Here is a 23,160-nt window from a genome sequence, read left to right as displayed (position 1 = left end):
TACCTCCCTCACCAGCAGTGCTTGTCCTAGACCCTGGGTCGACCTGTCTTTCCACCCTTTCAGGAGGTTCACATGGTAAGTTTGTTTTGTTTTTTTCTTCTCTGGGTGATGGACCTCATAGGTGACGGGACCTATCTTGCGGATTATGATGTACGGTCCTTGCCACTTTGCTAGAAGCTTGCTGTTCGAGGAAGGGAGAAGTAGCAGAACCTTCTGGCCAGGCTGGAACTCTCTGTGCCGAGCCTGCTGGTCATACCAGGTCTTCTGGCTTTTCTGGGCCTCACGCAGGTTGACCTCTGCCTCCTCTCTGTATTTTTGCAGCCGATCCCTCATTTCAAGCACAAATTACACCACCCCCCTATCGCTTGGAGTGGTAGAAGGAGCTTCCCAGCCCTTTCGGAGCAGATCCAGTGGACCCTGTACATCCCAGCCATACAGCAGCTCGAAGGGGGCAGAAACCTGTCGAGTCCTGGGGGACTTCTCGGTAGGCAAAGAGCAGGAACGGCAACCAGCGATCCCAGTCCTTGCCAGTGTCATCCACAAACTTCTGCAGCATCTTCTTCAGCGTCTGGTTGAACCTCTCCACAAGGCCATCAGTCTGCGGGTGGTATGGCGTGGTCTTGATTGCTGAGATGCCCAGTTGTTTGTGGAAGAGCTGCATCAACCTTGACATGAAGTTGGTCCCCTGGTCCGTCAGGATTTCGTCAGGTATCCCCACTCTGGAAAACAGTTGCACCAAAACACGTAGAACTGTGGGTGCAGTGACAGTGTGCAGGGGAAAAGCCTCTGGGAAACGGGTGGCATAGTCACACACAACCAGGATATACTGGTGGCCACCACTGCTTTTCACCAGTGGGCCCACAATGTCCATGGCAATCCTGCGAAATGGAGTGGAGTTGACCGGGAGCGGCTGCAAAAATGCTCGGTCAGACCTGCGGGCAGTGCATGTTTTCTGACACGTGGGACATGTGGTGCAATATTTCTGGATGTCTGTGTACATAGAGGGCCAATAAAAATGTGAACTGATGCGCAGATAGGTTTTGTGACGGCCAAGGTGTCCGGCCCAGGGGAGTGTGTGTGCTAGGTGCATGATGAGTGTTCTACAGTTTGCAGGGATTACCAGGCGTCTGTGGTTGTCATCAACTGCATACAGCACATCTCTATCGACAATAAATCTTTCTTTTCCTACACAATTCCCCTCTCTCTCCTCTACCACCTTAGCAAACAAACAAAGGTTTCAATGTTTCATCTCCCCTCTGTAGCACAGAAATATTCTCAGGCACTTCCCACATTTTACTGGACAACACACTCTCAGGTTCTGTTAGCCTTAGCTGCTTCTCAAAGCGACGTTGGCGTCGGGATTTTCTTGGCCCTTTTGTGCCACCCTCACACAGACTACTGTCAAGGTCTGGGAGTGGTTGGACACCGCCTTGCGCCTGGGCTCGTGTAATCACAGGACAAGAAACATTCACTTCCCCATCTTCCCCAGAGTCGCTTCCCTCAGGCAGTTTATTTTCCTACAGCAAGTCCATGAGTACAGACAAGTCCCAGCCCAAAATGGCATCTACAGGTAAGTTCTCTACCACCCCAACAGTCAACAGGTACGGCTGCTCATCAATCGTAACAGTTAAGTCAGCTTTGGGGTAGGGATGATTATCCCCATGAACACACAAAATGTCTGCATGCCTGCTATAGTCCACACTGCCTACTGGCACCAGGCTTTGCTTGACTAGAGACATGAAACTCCCTGTGTCCAACAGAGCGGTAACCTGCTGGCCGTTGATGGTCACCAGTTTATAGTGCTGAACGCGTATGTCTCTATCACCAGTAGGGCCCACCTCAGGCCGGGGTGCATAGCAAGCACCTGTGACCTTAGCTTTGCGTATGGGACACACAGAAGCTTTGTTGCCTGGCTGCTGGCAATAATAACAAACAAAGTCCTTACCAGATGCTCGTTGGTTTGGGGCAGTGCTGGAGGTACCTGGAAGCTCCTGGTTATTGTCTCTCCTTGCTGGTCTGGGCTGGGGAGGCTGAAGTCCTGGTCGGTTTGCTGCACTGTTGGAACGCATCGCTGGTCCTCCTTTGCGAGCGTTGAGATACTGTACAGCAAGCTTGGCGGCCCCGAGTCCGTCTGTTGGCTTGTGCTCTTTCACCCAGGTCCTCGCTTCCATGAGAAGTACTCGAAGTAGCTGTTCCAGAATGATAACCTCCCCAACCTCCTCTTTGGTGTGCTGCTCTGGCCGGATCCAACGCCGATAAGGCGGTGGTAGGTCTCTATGGGGCTCTCGGCTGGTGGTACAGTGATGGATCGGAACTGCTGCCGATATGTCTCGGAAGAGATGTCGAACTTGGCTAGTAGGGCTTCCTTCAGGTCTGGATAGCTGTGAGCTCTCTCCTCGTCCATTGCGGTGTAGGCCTCCAATGCCTTCCCAGACAGCAGTGGAATGAGTCAACATGCCCATTCAATCTCTGGCCACCTCCATGTTTTAGCAATGCGCTCAAAACGTAACAGATAATTCTCAATGTCCTCCCCCACCTGATACTGTGGAATTTTTGGCTCAGCATAGGGCCTCCACTCTGGCCTTGACTGCTCAGACCTGCCGCTAGCATCTGGAATCTGGATCGAGTGTGCCTCTGATGGTGTTTCCTGTCGCACACGCCGAGGTGCTGGTGTTGGCAGGTCAAGTTGGGGGCTACTTGCCGTCACAGTGCTTGGGGTTGCAGCAGCAACTGGGATGTTTGCAGCAGGTGGCGCAGGTGGCGCTCGGACCCTACTTTGATGTGGCTGGGGCAGCTGGTCAGTTCGTGGAAGAGAGGCCCTCAAACCTTGAAGCTCTGCTAACAGGCCCTCCTCCCTCCTTTGCTGTCCTGCCAAAAAGTCTCTCATCAATGTCAGTAGCTCTCCTCCAGACCCACCTGTCAATGCTGGGGCTGTAGCCACTCCAGGCCTGTCCTCCTGCTCATATTCCTCTGATGACGATGATGATGAAGGTACTGTGTCCCAAGCAAGGTCTGCACTGGTGGTCGCGATTTCCTCTTGCTGTCTATGCCGCTGGGAACGCAGTCCTGTGCGCCTCGTTGGAGGGCAGCCTATCTTCTTTCGACTAGCCATCCCACTCCTGACACCATATGTCACAGGGTTCTCCTTTAAAACACAGGTGTAGTCAAAAATATACTGTTGGTGTTATTTATTTGCCGGCCTCCCAAGGTGCAAACATATTTACAAAAAGTGAAATACAGACAAAAAGAAAATAGAACAGAGTTCAAATAATATTCTAAAAAAAAAAAAAGAGTCCTTCAATAACTCACAATAGTATTTTTTCCTCCAAAGAAACAACTCACACAGTCTGGAGATCAAGCAATGTTACCTCCTCTGTAACCAAGCCAAGACTCTCCATCCAGGGCCGAGCAGCCTCCTTTTAAACCAGTTGCCCCTCCCACTAGGATCGGTATACACATAAAAAAAACATATTCAGCATTTTCCTTAACCCTATCCATATATATAGTCTCCCAACTTCCACTATAAATAGAGCAAAAATAGTATTTATTTTCACAAATGTTCCCCTTTAACCATCCTTAGTTATTCATCACAAAATTAACTTTACAAACAAAAACAAATAATAACGTAGGTCACATGATCATAAAAACGCGCGAGGACAGACTATTTAATTTAGCAATCAGTTAGGCCCCTGTTTGGCCAACCAAACTACGACAGCGGGAGAGAGCAGGATGGACATGCAGCACACCTCCACATAGTAGGTGATAAAATGGTGGTATGAATACATGTGGAAATATATGTATGAACAGAGGTAGAACTACCAAGTGTGCACCCTTGGCCGTGCTACAGAAACGGAGGAGAAAAGGGAAATGGCTATGGGATATTTTTAATTACTTATTGAAAAGACGGTTTGCGTGCCTATGTGCGTGCGTATGTGCGTGCGTATGTGCGTGCGTATGTGTGTGAGTGCGCTGCCCAACGTTAGTGACGGAGCCGCTCCGTCACACCTGCATACGTATACACCCATAAAGTATGTACAGTATATACAATGTCATTGTAAAGTTCCATGTCATTTATTTCTGGTGGGGTGTAGAGGATGACTTGCTTCTGTATCACATGCCAAATGGCAACAGGCTGTGGCTGGGGTCAGTATTGTCTTTTTCAGGTTCTGCGCAGGCACTTTACCTCACCAGTATCACCCACTGCAAAGTCCTCCTGTCCTGGGCTGTGCACACTCCAATTAAGTTTGTAACGTTTCCAATCAGGATGCTTTGTTTTGCTCTTCTGGAAAAAGTTAAGACCTTGGCACAGAAATTGAGCCTTCTTAAGTTTCTTAAGCAATACAGCTTGTCTCTAGCAGGGTGGAGATGCGTGATGTCCATGGCAGTCCATGGTGTTGAGGTCTCTCTCTGCTGATGTCTCTGCTTTACCTTCTTGATGCCAGCTTTCAGTCTTGCTCTGAAGGTGCAGTGTGCTTCCTTGTCATCTGACCAGAGGGCACTTTTTTGGCTCTGGATATAGCCCTCAGCTCTTCTCCCTGGCTTTCTGGTTGAGGAATGTTTTTTTGTTTTTATTATAAACGACCAGCAACACATTTACTAATGTATGATGTCACTGTTGATGTGTATTCCTCAAGACTGATGTAGTTTGGGTGGCAGAATATCTGAAGATATTCCAGTCTGTGCTCTCAACAGAAAAGTCCTATGGAACTGCATCTGTTCACACTCTGTTTTTCTGATGGTTTGACCCTTTTAATGAGTTGGAGTATGGAATGTGGTATGATTGTCCAAAGAGGGGATGGGGATGGCTTTGAAGCTGCCAGGAATGTTCTTGTAAACATGGCATTGTCTCCCCTGGCGGTGGTGTGGATGTGCTGATGGAATTTTGGCAAAACAGTTTTAAATTGCCAGCTACAATAAAAACACCACCTTGTTGTTTTGTCATTTAACTGGTGACAACTAATACAGTTCCTGCAGTGCATTTTTTGAATTTGCGTCTGGGGAAACTAAACAGCTGCAGCAAACGCTCTGGTCAATTCTGGACAGATAATATAGTCAGTGTCTCTTCCCATGATAAGTTTAAAACCTGTATGTCTCTTACGTATGTTCCCAGACTATGGCGATTATTAAAAGCAGCAATGTGAAGTGCCAGTATGAGACAAAGCAATGAGCATCTTTTGAGCAACTATACTGAGTCAAATCCAAACTAAGGGCACAGAAAAGGAAACAATTTACAGCTGTTGCCAAAAGTTTTGAGAATGACAAAAGTATTGGTTTTCACAAAGTTTGCTGCTTCAGTGTTTTTAGATCTTTTTGTCAGATGTTACTATGGTATACTGAAGTATAATTACAAGCATTTCACAAGTGTCAAAGGCTTTTATTGACAATTACATTAAGTTTATGCAAAGAGTCAATTTTTTCAGTGTCGATCCTTCTTTTTCAAGAACTCTGCAATTCGCCCTGGCATGCTGTCAGTTAATTTCAGGTCCACATCTGGACTGATGCCAGCCCATTCTTGCATAATCAATGCATGGAGTTTGTCAAAATTTGTGGCTTTTTGTTTGGCCACCTGCAACTTGAGGTTTGACCACAAGCTCTCAATGGGATTAAGGTCTGGGCAGTTTCCTGGCCATGGACCCAAAATTTTGATGTTTCATTCCCCGACCCACTTAGTTATCACTTTTGCCTCATGTCAAGGTGCTCCATCATGTTGGAAAAGGCATTGTTCATCCCCGAACTGTTCTTGAATGGTTGACAGGAGTTGCTTTCGGAGGATGTTTTGGTACCATTCTTTATTCATGGCTGTGTTCCATCCATCCATCCATTTTCTGCCGCTTCATCCGGGGCCGGGTCGCAGGGGGAGCAGTCTGTGCAGGGATGCCCAAACTTCCCACTCCCCGGACACTTCCTCTAGCTCTTCCCAGAGGATCCTGAGGCATTCCCAGGCCAGCTGAGCGACATGATCACTCCAGTGTGTCCTGGGTCTTCCTCGGGGCCTCCTCCCAGTGGAACATGCCTGGAACACCTCCCTAGGGAGGCGTCCAGGGGACATCCGATAGAGATGCCCGAGCCATGTCAGCTGACTTCTCTCGATGTGGAGGAGCAGCGACTCTACTCTGAGCTCCTCCTGGGTGACAGAGCTCCTCACCCTATCTCTAAGGGAGCGCCCTGCCACCCTGTGGAGGAAACTCATTTCAGCCGCTTGTATCCAGGACTTTGTTCTTTCGGTCATGACCCAAAGTATATGACCATAGGTGAGGGTAGGAACATTCTTCACCATGACAGACTGGTACAGCGACCGCATTACTGTAGCCGCTACTCTGATTCGCCTGTCAATCTCAAATCATGGCAATCATGTCAATCATGGCTGTGTTCTAGGGCAAAATTGTGAGTGAGCCCACTCCCTTGGGTGAGAAGCAACCCCACACATGAATGGTCTCAGGATGCTTTACTGTTGGCATGACACAGGACTGGTGGTAGCGCTCACCTTTTCTTTTCCAGGCGAGCCTATTTCCGGATGCCCCAAATAATTGGAAAGGGGATTCATCAGAGAAAATGACTTTACCCCAGTCCTCAGCAGTCCAGTCTCTGTACCTTTTGCAGAATATCAGTCTGTCCCTGATGTTTTTCCTGGAGAGAAGTGGCTTCTTTGCTGCCCTTCTTGACACCAGGCCATCCTCCAAAAGTCGTCACCTCACTGTGCGTGCAGATGCACTCACACCTGCCTGCTGCCATTCCTGAGCAAGCTCTGCACTGGTGGTGCCTCGATCCCACAGCTGAATTAACTTTAGGAGACAGTCCTGGCACTTGCTGGACTTTCTTGGGCACCCTGAAGCCTTCTTCACAACAATTGAATCTCTCTCCTTGAAGTTCTTGATGATCTGATAAATGGTTGATTTAGGTACAGTCTTAGCAGCAGCAGCAGTGTCCTTGTCTGTGAAGCCCTTTTTGTGCACAGCAGTGATGACTGTACGTGTTTCCTTGCAGGTAACCATGATTAACAGAGGAAGAACAATGATTTCAGGCACCATCCTCCTTTTAAAGCTTCCAGTCTGTTATTCTAACTCAATCAGCATGACAGAGTGATCTCCAGCCGTGTCCTCATCAACATGCTCGCCTGTGTTAACGAGAGAATCACTGACATGATGTCAGATGTTCCTTTTGTAGCAGGGCTGAAATGCAGTGTAAATATTTTTGGGGGAATTACGTTCATTTTCATTTTCATGGCAAAGAGGGACATTGCAATCAATTGCAATTCATTTGATCACTCTCCATAACATTCTGGGGTATATGTAAATTGCAATCATAAAAACTGAGACAGCAGACTTTGTGAAAATGAATATTTGTGTCATTCTCAAAACTTTTGGCCACGGCTGTGTATGGCACTGAATCATAATACAAGGTAGACATTATGATGTTCCAGACCTTTACTTGAGGAAATGTTCTTGAACTTGACTTTTCATTGAATACCCCCGCACAAAGGAATACAAGCAGCATCACCAGCTTTGTGAATTTGTGGCCAGCTTGACCTTCAGTTGTTTTGAAAAAATAGGAAGGTGAGAAATTAGCTTGGACTTGAATCCTGTGGAGACAATGAAGTATTCATGAAAATTGGCTCACAGTAGGTACAGATGAGCTAAGCATGTGGACACAAAATATTCTCTATAGCTGTGGTGGTGGGAAGGGTCTCCCAAACCAGACTGGTCATACAAATTAACAAATTGCCTACTGGTAAAGGCCTTAAGCATACGCTTTTTTTAGTGTACAGCTTTACTTCTATTATAATATTGGTAGCCACAGTGAGACACTGAAAGGTTTTCAACTGTTTTCAGAATAACCAAATATAATCAAATTCAATTCAAATTCAATTTAAAGGATCTTTTCAGTAATTATTTGTTATCTTATGTTTTTATCTTAAAAATGAATATTGCCTGATATGTTATTATCAGAATTTTTAAACTCTCAAATATCAATACCAGTTTCTGTAATCAATCATGTAAGTTATAAATAGTTTTAGAATCAATGGATCAATTGAGGCGAAACTTAATCATTGTAGTGTTGATCTGGTAAAACTGGCATTTATGTAAATGTTCACTTTTTTTTGGGCCTACATCTGCATATCTCCTGTGTCAGACCCTGATGTCCTGGATACATGGTTCTCCTCTGGGCTGTTTCCCTTCGCTATGCTTGGCTGGCCGGAGCAGGTACTGTCCTTCCTCCTGCAGAAAATAGTCCTCAATAAGCAGCCAAAAAAATTTGCGATGCTGTGTCAAACATAAATAAAACAGAAAGTGATAATTTGTCAATCCTTTTTTAAGATATAAACTGCAAAGACATATTTAATGTTTTACCTCATCACCCTCATTGATTTTTGTAAATGTCTGCTTATTCTGAATTTGATGAAGCAACAAGTTTCAAATAAGTTGGGACAAACACCTGTTTGGAACATTCCACAGGTAAACAAGTTGACTGGTAACAGGTGATAGTATCATGATTGGGTATAAAAGGGGCATCCTCGAAAGGCTCAGTCATTCATGGAGCAAGTTCACCACTTTGTGAACACATGAATGTATAAAGGAGATTACTACATGGGCTCAGGAACACTTCATAAAACCGATGTCATCAAACACATGCTTTGCAAACAACTGCATTCTTTTTTTATTTACGTTGTACACAGTGTACAAACTTTTTTGGAAATGTTGTTGTATTAATAACCACAACCTCACTTCCCACAGACCACTGACCTTCAGCGCTTCTACCCCAATTCCATTCTGGAGACAGGCAGTGACCTCATCTTCTTCTGGGTTGCAAGGATGGTGATGTTGGGCAAAGAGCTGACTGGACAGCTGCCTTTTAAACAGGTACTTAGATAGTTAGAAAATGCCAAACAAACAGTATTTCTATAAAAACTATTGATGTATCACAGTGTCAGCCCGACCTGCTGTTTTGCTCTCTCCCTTTTATATTTCTTTTATATTTGTCATGCCTCTCAGGTTCTACTTCACTCTCTGGTGAGAGATAAACATGGCAGGAAAATGAGCAAATCTCTGGGAAATGTCATTGACCCATTAGATTTTATACATGGAGTTTCTCTGGAGGTAGGTGGCATGTGGGCATATTACTACGTAATAACTTGCTGATTTCTGTCACACTTTGGACTATGGTGCTTCTTAAAGTGGTCTCAGAAATATTTGAATTTGGGCACACTTCTGCAACCGAGTTAAAGTTAAAACTTTAAATGGTCAGTAAAGATCATTTTTGAAAAAGTATTCACTACTGGTTAAATGTCACAACTAGGTTGCTTATGAAATTTGAAATATTAAGGCTATTAACTGCTGCCAGTAATACTTCTGATTCAATTATTTAATTTTAAATTGCATTTGGGTTTTGTTTTGCCCAAAAACACTGGCTTGCCACAAACAGTGCATTTATGACTTCCATACTCAGACATAGCTGTTCATGAAAAGTGATGATATCATATATTCTCTGGGATGTGAAAAGAACGATATTGTCAATAATACTGTCGGAGAACTGAACGGTTTTTCTATCGAAAGGTGACAGCTGATAGAAGTAAATTGGCAATAACCCACTGACACAACATTCTTCTCTTCTAAGTACCACAAAGACTGTTTTGTGGAACTCTTTCTCCCTTTCTTTTCTTTTTCCTTTTAGAGACTTCATAAGAAAGTAAAGGAGGGGAACCTTGACCCCAGGGAACAACTGGTTGCAATGGAAGCACAGGTCAGCTACCCTCTCTGCTATCCGTTTCTTTCTGGCTGACACTCATTACTTTTTCTCTTATCTGTCTGGTCCATCTGCTTCCTCACAGAAGAAAGACTTCCCCAAGGGGATACCCCAGTGTGGGACTGATGCTCTGAGATTCGCCCTTTGCTCTCAGAAGATGCAGGGTGAGTTACTCGCATCTTTGCGTCTGACAAGAAAGTCCATTTGTCAGAGTCAGTGAGTGTGTGGAGCTGTGTGAATGTGAAACAGGAAAAGAAGAAAGGATTAACTAGATTGAGAGAGAGAAAGAGATGAGCTGAGAGGGACTGCAGTGAAAATCTGACAGAACTGCAGAGTATCAAAAACTCTTATGTACTACTCAGATTTAGGACCACACTCTTCAGCCAGACGTTTTTTTTAGCAGTTTTCACAGGCTGAGTATTAGCAGGAATTCAGACCAAAAATGGCCCTGCATTAAAACAACACAGGTCTGCGTCAGCGCGGGTGGAATCTTTCAGGTATCAGTGAAACATTAGCACGTTTTACGCAGCCGGTTCAAGGCAATGTTGTGCTGTTATTCCTCCTTGCTGTTCTGTATAAAACACACAAACACAGAGTTGGGAATTGTTGTTCTGCCGTTAAACTGGCAGCAAATGTAGAGCCAAATTCACGTCTTCTTAAAATTTGGGAGCTGGAGCCGTTAGACTTTGAAGTCATTGTATTACACATCACACCTCTTTCACTTCCAGAACGGCAGCATTCTATGAAAAATCATGCACTGGGGCAGCATTATGCTGCTGTTGTTTGTTTCTGTAGCTGATGTAATGACAGGGCTTCTTTATGACAGTATTGCAGGATTTCTGTTTAAAAATTGCTCATGAAATGCATTCAAAGGCTAATCAGTTGCCAGAAAATTGCACAATGGTTTATAATACTCAGACATATGATTTTATAGAAAAATATCACAGTAGATATACACCATTTCCATTACAAAGTCCACCAGGACAAATTTATTAGCCCCCCCTACAAAAATGTCATTGTTTTGAAAGTATTTCCCAACTGCTTTTAAACAGAGCAATACATTTTTAACACAGTGTTTTGATCCTAGTTTTATTTTGGATGCTGACATTATTTCAGTTTGCACACAGAAATGAATATTCCACAAAAAACAAAAACTAACCCCCCCCCCCGATCCTAATAGTCAAGTCAGTTGTGTATCCTTTTTGCTGGATAACAGCCTGCAGTCCTTGTAGTTTTATAGTTGTAGTAGTTTTCAACAAGTCTCTGACACTTCTTTTGAGGAATCCAAGCCCATTCTTCTTTGGCAAATCTCTCAAGCTCCTCCAGATTTGATGGCCTTCTGGCGTGGACGTTCTTCTTTAGGTCACCCCACATATTTTCAATGGGATTTAGGTCAGGGCTTTGTGCAGGCCACTCAGTTACATTCACTTTGGTCTTCTGGAGATAGTTCTTCACCAAGAGAGACGTATGTTTTGAAACGTTGTTATGTTGGAAGCAACGATCCAGACCCAGTTTTTACTGCTGACTGCTTAAGGTTTCTTTCAAAATCTCTGCATATCTTTCTTTCTTCATGATTCCTTCCACTTTGACAAGATTTGCAATTCCAAATGCACTGAAGCATCCCCACAGCATAATACTCACACCACCATATTTCACTGTGGGGACGGTGTTCTTTGGGTCATATGCCTTTCCTTTATTTCTCCAAACATAAGCAGTGTCTCAATGGCCAAAGAGCTCTAGTTTAGTCTCATCAGACCATAGGACACGCTTCCAGTATGCAAAATCTTTCTTCAGGTTGTCCTGAGCACACTTATGTCTGGCTTGAAGGTGTCTCTTCTTCAAAAGTGGAGTTTTTCTTGGTCTGCAACCTCACAGTCCATTCTTGTGCAGAGTGCTAATGATTGTCTTCTTAGAGACTACAATTCCTGATGTAGCCAAGCCATTCACCAGTGTCTTGGCAGTTGTCCTGGGGTCTTTAGACACATCTCTGAGTAGTGTTTTTTTCCAGGGTCTTTAAAATCTTTCACTTACTTATCTCTGCCAGGCTGTGTGGCTGTCTTTGAATTTCTGGATTATACTTCGCACTCCACTTCTCGACACTTGGAAATGCTTGGATAGCTTTGTATATCCTTCTCCTGCTGTGCGTGCATCAATAATTCATTTTCTAAAGTCCAGACTGATTTCTTTAGTTATCGGCATGGTGCTTTCTCAACTGACAGCTCATGACCAATAGGCTTTTATACCATGTTTTTACTTAATTGTTGAGTGAAATCACCTGATTCACCCGATCACCTTTAAGCACATCACCTGTGAAGTTAAAGCACATCATTGCACAAAAGTGGTTTGTGCAAAGACTGAATAAATGGTCATTTCTCAAAGGGGCCTAATAATAATGTCCCTGGTCATTTTAGTTTTTTCGTCAATATTTCTGTTTTGGTATGCAAATATGAATGATTTGTGCCCTCTAAAGAAAACTGCTATGTTCAGAAATGCTATGTTAAAAATTTCTTGCTCTGTTAAAAAAGTACTTGGGAAAATCTTGAAACTGCGGAGGCTAATAATTTTGTCCTCAACTGTATGTGGGTGGGGGCATGGCATAATGTTGCATTGCAGCAGAAGTTGAGCTAGGTTCAACTTTTTGATAGACAATGCATTTTTTTTTGCTGGAGTCCTCTATGTTGGCACCCTGCTGCCATGACAGATTGGCTCCATTCAATTGAATGAAACGTCTGTGTTTTTCATGTAGGCCTAGAGTATAGTGAAGTTTATGTGCAACTAGCAGGGCAAAACTATTCACCTTTAAAGTCTATTTTACTTCATACTCTGTCATTGTCTGACTCTTTTTTCTTTTTTCTCTGGCTTTACCAGGAGAAGACATTAGTCTGTCCACCTCTCAGGTCCTGAGCTGCAGAAACTTCTGTAATAAAATGTGGCAGACGTTCAGATTCACACAGGGAGTGCTTCATGGCAACACATCACCAGTGAGAACACTGGAAGAGGTACAGCAAAGAAACCACTCATTGAACTGCATTTTTTAAATCATTTTTATACATAGTTGGACTGTTGTATTGCTGTTGGAAAAGGCCCAAGCTTATCCTTACATTAACAAGACATAAGAACAATGATAAAACTTTTCAGATTTTTTTTTTTATAATTTCCACATTCAAAATCCCTCACTTTCAAAGATATTTCCTGCCAGCTTCCACAGTAAATGTTTGCTGAAAATCTGCTGAAATGCTTCACCACACAACACATCAGTTATGGTGCAAAACAGGAAGACAGAGCTGTTCCTCTTCCTTTGAGAACAGCTTTGAGTGTCTGGCTACAACAAATGGTTGAGGACTTAAATGTAAAAATGCTAACAAGAAATAAAGGTAACTATAGCATAATATACTATAGCTCAGACAAGCAAACAAGCCAGATCAGCAGGGTGAAACAGATGTCTTAGCATAGAGTAAGTGAGAATCAGCAAAATCAGTAACAATTATTGCACATTATTGCACAGTCCACCCTCACACCCAGAAGTCTGTCTGCTTCGGAAGCAGCTTTAGAATTGGGTTACTGTAGCTCCCTTTGAAGGTTTGGGCATCGGTGCAGTGTTGGCTGGTAGTGCAGGCTGGGGCAGAGCAAGTGGTAATGTTGGTGTGGTCTGGTCTGAAAGCTCTGGTCAAGTCTGTCCAAAAGGAGAGGCCTTGGATGGCAATGAGCCTAGTGCATTCTGGTTGTTGTAGGTTTTGTATCTTCCAAACAAACGGAATATACCTTCCGTACTGCGTAGAGAGAGCAGCTTTATGGCAATGCCATCTTTCCAGTGGTGTCAAACCCTGTTTATGTTCATGTTAAATGGTAGCTACAGCAATTATAGTTTCCAACTTATATACTGTTCATGTCAACATCCAAGTAATAAATACCACAGGGAAATGTATGTTTCCTTAAAGCTCCAATATATCTGACTTGGTGATTAATAATGGTAATTAATATTTGAATGTAGGAAAAAGTAAAAATAAATATGAACCCCTCATGTCAGACACAGTTTGTTTTTCAGGTATGTTATGTGATATGTTGTCAATTCACAGCATATCTTAACTGAATATGGTGAGTTGTCTGGCAAGACTCCCTTATGAGTGGAATGCAGCATATGTTTGAGCTAGACTAATGGTTAGCCTAGCTCAACATAATTACTGTAAGCAGAGAGAGACAGATAGCCTAGCATTGTCTAAAGTTCAGAAATACACCTACCAATACCCCTAAAGGTCTCTTAATTAAAATGAATGTAACACAGTTGGTTGCAGTGACTCTGCACAGCTTCCTGGTGTCTTGTTGTTACAGTGAAGTCACCTGCAAGTGCTGAACAAATGGACAACTGTTGTTTGTCAAGAAATAGTTCCAGTTCAGATGTGTTGATAGGAGTATTTTTGACAGAACCTGGCTAGCTGTTTCCCCATGTTTCCAGTCTTGATACTACAAGGGCTACTGCATCATGCCTCACACATTAGGTTGATATAAGTCTCAACATCTCACACTCAGGGGCGGCACGGTGGGGCAGCAGATAGCCCACATGCCACACACCAAGAAGGTTACTGGTTCGATCCCCGGGCGGGGCCTTTCTGTGTGAAGTTTGCATGTTCTTCCCGTGCATGCGTGGGTTCTCTCCGAGTACTCCGGCTTCCTCCCACAGACCAAAAACATGCTCATTAGGTTATTGGTGACTCTAAAATTGCCCCTAGGTGTGAGCGTGTGTGTGAATGGTTGTTTGTCTTGTGTGTTGCCCTGCGATCGACTGGCGACCGGTCCAGGGTGTACCCCGCCTCTCACTCTGTTGACAGCTGGGATAGGCTCCAGCCCCCCCGCAACCCCGAAAGGGATAGGCGGTATAGAAAATGGATGGATGGATCTCACACTCATGTGAATTACTGTATTTCCCAAAATGTTGAACTATTCCTTCAAGAATGGTAATAGAGAATGAAAAGTAGCACCCATAAACATACAGTACATACTGTAATTTACCAGGTATAGCACGTACTGTAGTAACTTAGGTATCAGAAAAGTTACCCTTTGTGTGGTAACTTTCAATTTTTCTGAATAATTATTTGAATACCTCGTTGACTTTGATATTTTATGCTCCCATAATTCATCACAATTGCAAAGCAGTAATTGATAAGACATTACACGACTTTTAAGTGGTCTGCAGTTATGTGAAATTCAAACTGAACTCGTAAAAGAGGGCATTCTGGTCTCAACCAAGGACATTGACTGTTAGCGGTGAAAGACACTGAAATTCAGCAGAGCAAATCAGAGAAGTGACACAATGCAGAAAGCCTAGCTGAAGCTCTGCCATCTTTTTGTATAGGAATCTGTAAATTGTTTGAAGCTAAAAGTGTTATGAAAGCTATATTTTATGCACTAACAAAATAAACGTCTTGCCTTTTACATTTTTTTCCTCCTCCAATTTTCAGACAGCCCCTCTTAACAGCATGGATCGGTGGATCTGCTCCAGACTGTACAGCACCGTAGTGCAGTGTGAGCAGGCCTTTGAAGCCTACGAGCTGCATGCTGTCACATCTGCCCTGTACTCTTTCTGGGTACACAGCCTGTGTGATGTCTACATGGTGAGGAGCATTACTTTCACATGACATTGTGGGTGCACTTTGATGTCATCAAAAAAATGACAGATTAGACAACAGATCATAACATTGTTCCTTTGTGTTAGCATTAATCTACTTACTGGTCAGTCTAAAAAGCAAGGTTTTTTTTTTTAAGTGATTTAGTCATGGCAAAGGGAGGATCAGTGACAGTGTATCAAAGACTGATGTAAACAGATAAATCTCTATAAAGCCCCAGTGTTTGAGTTGAGCTGACAGTGGTAACCTCATTGTGGAAAAGTAGCCAGTGTTTGTCATTTCCTTCTCTGTTTTTTGTGGGTACATCCTGCAGGAGTATTTAAAGCCTGTGCTGGTCCAGCAGGATGAGGGGGTAGTCCAGACTGACACGGAACACAGTGGCAGATCACGGCAGTTGGCCGGCAGTGTCCTCTATCACTGTGTGTCTACATCTCTGGCCCTCCTCTCCCCCTTTATGCCCTTCATCACTGAGGAGCTATGGCAGAGACTGCAGCCATTTAGACATGGAGATGCTGCCCATACCAGCCTGTGTTTACAGCTGTACCCCTGCTCCTCTCAACTGGTAGGACTGCAACCATCAAACCTCCTCACAACAATAACAAGGGTTTTCCTTTTGTTTTACGCAATGGAAATAATATTTACACTAGAGTTTAACCTTGTTCAAAAAACAACATAAAACAGCAATGTTTTTCCAATAAAAAGGGTCAGACCACACAAATTACATAAGAACAACAGACCTTTAGTGGAATATAGATGGTTTTAGTTTAATTTGTTTAAGTTTTCAGATATCTTCTGCCACCTGAATAAAATGAAGGTAAATGGAATTTAATTTGTTTGCTTTTGCTTTTTTTTCTTGTCCATATACAAATAGTTTATTTATTCACGGTTATGAAACAACAACAAAGTTGACTCGACCTGTAACCATAAGTGTCAAAGAATGTTCAGAAACTTTTGTTTGTTTCATTTTTGCACAGTTGACTGCACCGCGCAAGCACACCACATGCATGAGAAAGAGTTCACACGTATCCACCAATCTTGAGAGAATACAGGTTTCAGCTAACAAGTGTCAAGTACAAACACTGTCCAGTATACATTAAATTAGCTATATGCACATTTGTGAGATGAGTTCATAGCAGAAAGACATTTATATTTACCTGACCTGGCTTAATTCTGGCTAACAATTAAAACTGCTGGTGAAAACCTAAGCTGACACAAGCTTACTTGGGTTCAAGGATGAATTGGTAGTCAAAGGTCACTGTGACCACACAAAACATATTTTTGGCCATAACAAACATTCATTGCTCATTACGACAAAACTTCGCACAAAGGTTAAAGTGATGAAAATTTATATCCAAAAGGTCAAAGGTCAAACTGATGTTCTGCAAAAACACATTTCTGGCCGTACCTCAGGAACAGAAGGGGAATGTGTTCAGTAAAGCTAAAGATACCTTCACTAAATGTGTTCAGTTATTGTTGGCTGAATTCTCAATTTTCCATGTGTTTTAGCTGATGTGTACTTTTTTGTAACTTCTCCATCCTGTCAGGCACACTGGCATTTCCCTGAAGTTGAAAGAGATTTTTTGCTAGTTCGGGAAGTGATCCGAGTGGCCCGCTCACTACGAGCTCAGTGTGGCATGACCAAAGAGAAACCTGCCAGTAAGTCTTTTAACAGTTCAAAACAACCCTTTTTTAAAAAAAGATTGATTACTCCTACATATAAATCCAGTAATGTTTAAATGCAGAAAAGAAAATTGAAAAGACTTACTGATTATATAGACTTAGTATATAGATTATTTAACGTGGTGAAATTGGTTCATTTCCATGTTGCTTGTATGATGTGTGTTTCAGTGTGGGCAGTGTGTTCACCCAGCCAGGCCCAAGTCCTCCTTCTCTTTGGGTCAGCTGTTTGGACTTTAAGCCGGATCTCCAACCTCCATATCTACTGTCCACATAAAGCAGACAACCTCCTCTCTGTCCACTCCACTCCTCCACCTAAAGGAAGCCTCATTGGTGTGGTGGACCACACATGTCAGTTACACCTTCATGTTCAGGTATGTCTGAACTCTCTTCTGCTGCAGTCCTTAAGGCTTAAGTGCTTCTCATAAGTACAATAGTGTGGACATTAATGGCTGCCTATGCTGCAACTTATCAATTATTGGGTAAAATAAACTACATTTTGATATTTTGATCAGTTCGTCTTTTTAGATATGTATTCAATAAAAAAAGTATTTTTCTTGGTTCAGGCTTCTTAATATGGGAATTTTTGAGGTGCAGTAACAGAAAACAGGTTGCATTAAAAAGTATGATCAAGCTGTGTCCTGCATAAAGTGCAGGTGTGCCTGTGACAGGTGAAGCCCAAATTCACGGTTAATAATTAGATTAAATTGAAAATGTATTTCTACTTGCTTGATGTATGACAGTTAAAAATCCAATACATCATCCCTGCCAAAATTAAAATTAAAACTGTACCGTAAGTAGTAGAAATTAAATGTAAAGTTAACTGCATAGACTTTGCAATGTGCAGCCTAAACGTCAAAATGAAAATGCCAACCTGAATGATATGTAATGTTGCCTTTTCATCCACAACAATATTTGTACGAGTGTGTCCCACAGTTTTAGGTCTTCATGTTGGTGATGAGGATGTTGATCATATCTAACACACAGTGTTATATGATTTACTCTTTCAGAATGGAATGAACAGTAACAAACAGATTCTGCAGCTTTCCCAACGCAGAGACAAACTTGTTCCAAAGCTGGAGGAAATCCTCTGCAGAGTCCGATCTCCAGACTACCTGACCAAGGTTCCTTCCCATGTCAGGCAGCAGACTGACAAAAAGGTGAGCATTATGCAGCAGTGTGCAGAGCTGCTATGTTTTTTTTGTAATGGTTTATCATCAGTCTAATAAGTGGAAAAACTTACCAAGCTTAGTAAATTGTCTAATGTGCCACAACTTGATCCACACAGATTTGTTTGTCTTCATCATGCACTTAAGTATTTTGCTACATTTTTAGCCACACTAGTGGCATGGCTTTATGGATGGTGATGTTGTTCTGTCAACCACTTTGGTCTTGACTAAAATACTGTATCTCAACAATTATCAGATGAATTGGTACAAAATCTTGTACAGACATTCAAGATTCCAAGAGGATGTCTTCTGATGGCTCCCCCCCAACTTTTCTTAAGGAACCAAGGGAACCAGTCCCATCAACTTGTGGAGTGGGGCTGAGATGAAATGAGGGGTACTGGAGGAGAATCCAATGTGTTTGCACATGACGTCACATCACTCTTTTGTTGTGGCACGAACTGCAGATGAAGAGCCAAAAGTAATTTAGGAAACATTATAACACAAACTCAAAATGGCTGTTTTGTATTGCCTATGGTTGCTCAGATCAATTAAACCGAGAAACCATGAGGAGCTTTTATTGAGGACCAAAAGTTGTTGTTCATAACGGTGAAAAATGCAAGAAATTGACTGAAAAAAGCTGGATAAATGGCATTAGTGGTGTTTCACAGGACCTTTGTGAATGGTTATTCTAGCAAACAACCATAACATAAATGTCAACATTCAGCACCACGGTGCTGAAAGTGTGTTCCTTGATTAATCCACAGAAAAATTAAAGATAGGCACCCTTGAAAAAACAAAACAGTCACCCGGGAGCACTTTGGTACCGAGATCACCCAACCGCAAACTGCAAGTTGTTTGCCTCCATACTTTTGTCTGCTGTCATTTGTTTTCTAGAGACCAATGTCTGAATGAGCAGGTAGTTGTTATATCTACTGCCTCAATAGCAGCAAAACTCTCAGTTCAGGTGAAAAATCGCTTCTCTTCATAACATCGAACATATGTTCTGTTTATACCTTTCCCTCATCACTTCATCTAAACTTGCCCAGTAAGAACTTTCCTTCATCTCGTCCATTGAAGTTTCCACTTCCAGCCCTCCATCTGAATTTAACATCACATGACTATAAACAACCTATTGTAGCTACATTGTGGCATTTTGCAAGCTACATTTCCCTATTTTCAAAACTGTAGCAGAGTGTTTTATTTTCTGTTGCAAATGAAGAAATGGTGAACCTTCATGTGTTCCCAAATGGTCTGAAATTTTGATAGCCAAACTCTAGCCTGCAGTAGCCTTTTCCACAAAACTTTGGGAATTTGGAAGTTGTCATTGATGATTATTTAAAAACATTACACATGGCAATAATTCTCCATTATGGAACTCCGGAGAGATTGATATTAAATAAACAAAAGCATCTTAAAACAATAACCATATGATTACATGAAGTAAAATGAATAAATGAACAAATACATTTTGTGATAAACTACACATTATTGTGAGATGTTATTTTTATATTCTTATGCTTTCATTTCATTCATTTTCATTCATCAAATTCATTTCATTTACAGTGCCACCATTTTATTTCCATCAAAGCAATTTTTATTTCAAAATCAATCCAATGAAAATCTGTTACTGTGAAATTAAGAATGGAAACACATGACCATAACAGTTTTTTAATTCAATTAGTCAGTATTAGAAAAATGATTAATTAATAGATCACTTAAATTTTGTGTTTTGTAATAATTAAGAATAAGATATTACCATTTATTTATTTGTTCCTTTCTTTTACTGTATATTTCTTAATAGAAATCTTTGGATTATTGTTTATTATATTATGTTCATCTAAAATTAGAATTATTATCGTGTAATTTATGTCTTTGTTATTTATTCAGTAGTATCAGAAGTAGTATTATACTATAGTTCTGTATAACATGGTTGTCTAACTGTATGATAATTATCTTCCAATTTGAAAAAGCCAGTGTGAAAATGATGTGATGAAATGATTGATGATGAAAAATTGATGAAAAATTATGATATTTTTTAAACCTTCCTCCTCCTGTGTGTTCAGATGTCAGCCTTGCAGCAGGAACTGAAGACCATAGAGGACCAGCTGAGTGTCCTGCAAGAGACTCAAACAAGGGAATAACTGCAGCAGATGGGCATTGCAGTAACCATGTGGGCTCCTGGACATCAGAACTGATGAATTTGGTGAATTATTTATAGTGTTGTGTGAGCTCTAGATCTTGACACAGCTTGAATGAAGACATTGATATCATCATTATGTTGTTTATATAATGCAGTATCTCACTGTCACACTGCAATACTGCAGTATTGTACTGTATAATTAACCACTCACCTGCAGATGGACATGTGGCAGGCTGCAGATATCCATTACAAGGAACATAAATCTGTTGTTGTTAATGCATGGATGTCATAATGGAACTTCTGCAGTTCACTGGCTGCCCTTGATCAAGTATCTGTGTCATGGTCTTTTAAGAGTTGTGATCACAAAATGCCTTTTCCGTTAACAATCTTTCGTATTGATGACTGTTTTTAAAACAAATGTGTCTTTTCCTTAACTTGATGAACAGTGTTTCATTGTTGGGGGTGTCAGAATTTTGATACCTGGAGGAATCAGGGTCCAACATATCAGGTTGAATATGCTGGAAATACAAGCCTAGTTATCTGTCAGGTGGGGACTACAAGTTGTATACTGGACTTGTCTGTGTCAACACTGGTAGCAAACATGGCACCAATGTATCAATGTTAGTAATCTAAGAAAATAGAAAAGTTGTGTCAAATGAACAGATACAGAGGGAGTGTAGGAGAAAGATGGCAAGTCACAGGACATGCTGTTTAACACTGTACAACAAGGCGCTGGGTTTGCATATTAAAATAGAATTATTCATTTGATATATTGCACCAACGGGTAAAGGTCTGTTATTTGATAATGCAGATATAAATTTTATTAAATTAGAATACATTTGATTGACAAAGGGGGTTCTAATGAAAGCTGAGTTGCATGATGGTGAAGGATCTAGTGGTTCTGAAGCTTGTCACATGATTGTAACAGAGATTTTAAAGAACAGTAATTAAAATGAAGGAAAGCCCAGAAAGGGCAAAACCCTACTGTGTTTGTACCAGATTATGATGCGATGGCTCAAATTGCCATGAGTGCAACACTGATGTGCAAGTGCTGGAGAAATTCCAGCCCTTTGGAAAACTTCCTGTGTGGTTCCAGTCCCAAAGACCACACATCCCAGGGAGCCCAACCAGTAAGTATGTAAAAGTATGTACAGGTATAAGTATGTTAAAATAAAACAGCAGAGTATTATGATATATACAGTATGTGAATAAATAGTAGAATATACACTAAGATAAAAAAAAATAGCAGCAGGAATATGCATTAAGTTAAAAACTAAGCAGCATAAAGGTTAATTTAAAGTGCAATTGTGAAGAATGACAGTTAACAGTGGTGCAAAAATACTCATTTTGAGTTCAGCAGTATGATGGCCTGGGGGAAAAAGCTGTTGCAGAACCTGGTGGTCCTGCACCGAATACTGCAGAACCTCTTTCCAGAGGCCAGCAGGGAGAACAGACCATAGTGGGGGTGTGACGAGTCCCTGACTATGTTTTTTCGGCACGGGACATGTACCATTTAGGTGCAGTGTCCTGAATGGAGGGGAGAGAAGTCCCAATGATTTTCTCTGCTGTCCTCACATTCTTCCAGTCAGCATCACTGCAGCCTGCAGACCACACAGAGATGCAGCTGGTCAAGATGCTCTGTTGAATGTAGTGACAATGGGTGGGGGCAAGTGGCCTTTCTGCATCCTGCACTGACAGTGAAGGCGTTGCTGTGCCCTTTTCACCAGTGACACGGTGTTCACAGACCAGGTGAGGTCATCTGTGATGTGCACCTCCAAGAACTTGGTGCTGCTGACCGCCTCCATAGCCGTTGTTGAAGAGAAGTGGAGCAGAGCATCACTGGGCTGGTTGTTCCTGACCTTGGAGAGGAATATACTGAACCACCTCCGTCACCTGATGAGCAGCGAGCTGGACCCCATACAGTTTGCATACAGACCAGGCACTGGTGTGGTCATCTACCTGCTCCATCATTCGCTTTCTCATCTGGAGAACACTGGAAGCATGGTGAGGGTCAGGTTTTTTGACTTCTGCTTTCAACACAATCCAAGCATCACTCCTCAGGGAGAAGCTGGAAGGAGTTGGCGTGGACTGCCACCTGACTGTGTGGACCATTGACTAACTCACCAACAGACCACAGTGTGTGAGGCTTTGCGACTGTGCGTCTTATGTGGTAGTTCGCAGCATGGGGACACCACAGGGGACAGTGCTCTCTCCTCCTCCTCTCACCCTCTACACATTGGACTTCAGACACAACACCGACAGCTGCCACATCCAGAAGTTCTTTGATGATACAGCCATTGTTGGATGCATATTACAAGGGAACAAACTGGAACACAGGGAAGTCATAACCAACTTTGTTGACTGTTGTGAATTGAACCATCTGCATGTAAACACCACCAAGACAAAGGAGATGGTGACTGATTTCTGAAGGAAGGTACCACAGACTACACCGGTGAACATCCAGGGCTTGGACATTGAGATTGTGGGGGACTACAAATACCTGGTTGTTCATCTCAACAACAAACTGGACAGGACAAATAACTCAGATGTCCTGTACAGGAGGGGTCAAAGTCATCTGCAACTGCTAAGATGACTGAGATCCTTTGGAGTATGTGGGACACTGTTAAAAACATTTTATGACTCTGTGGTAGCATCTGCAGTTTTCTGTGCTAAACCCACTTTTGTTTTGGACTACTGCTGTCAATGCTAATATCTGCTCACATTATCCATTTCATCTGGTGCAGTTTCTAAGTTGTATATTTCTCTCAACTGTGCAATAACACTATTATCCATATTGGAAAGTGTATTTTTA

The 23,160-nt window shown here is 42.2% G+C and overlaps 1 protein-coding gene across 2 annotated transcripts in view; it reads left to right on the top strand.

The window, feature by feature from the left end:
* vars2 (valyl-tRNA synthetase 2, mitochondrial) overlaps positions 1-20,986 on the top strand; it is a 44,520-nt gene extending 23,534 nt beyond the window's left edge. For both annotated transcript variants that reach the window (XM_070984648.1, XM_070984649.1), the window contains 12 exons: positions 8,131-8,201; positions 8,733-8,858; positions 8,991-9,095; positions 9,670-9,738; positions 9,827-9,905; positions 12,610-12,740; positions 15,198-15,350; positions 15,676-15,924; positions 16,907-17,018; positions 17,211-17,413; positions 18,050-18,199; positions 20,272-20,986. In XM_070984648.1, the coding sequence (XP_070840749.1) occupies positions 8,131-8,201; positions 8,733-8,858; positions 8,991-9,095; positions 9,670-9,738; positions 9,827-9,905; positions 12,610-12,740; positions 15,198-15,350; positions 15,676-15,924; positions 16,907-17,018; positions 17,211-17,413; positions 18,050-18,199; positions 20,272-20,349 (1,526 nt within the window). In that variant the 3' untranslated portion in view covers positions 20,350-20,986. The remainder of the gene's footprint in view (positions 1-8,130; positions 8,202-8,732; positions 8,859-8,990; positions 9,096-9,669; positions 9,739-9,826; positions 9,906-12,609; positions 12,741-15,197; positions 15,351-15,675; positions 15,925-16,906; positions 17,019-17,210; positions 17,414-18,049; positions 18,200-20,271) is intronic.
* The last annotated feature ends 2,174 nt before the right edge of the window (positions 20,987-23,160 follow it).

The sequence above is a fragment of the Chaetodon trifascialis genome, chromosome 17 (assembly GCF_039877785.1).
Source record: "Chaetodon trifascialis isolate fChaTrf1 chromosome 17, fChaTrf1.hap1, whole genome shotgun sequence".
Lineage (NCBI taxonomy): Eukaryota > Metazoa > Chordata > Actinopteri > Chaetodontiformes > Chaetodontidae > Chaetodon > Chaetodon trifascialis.
This window is presented reverse-complemented; position numbering and strand designations above follow the sequence as displayed.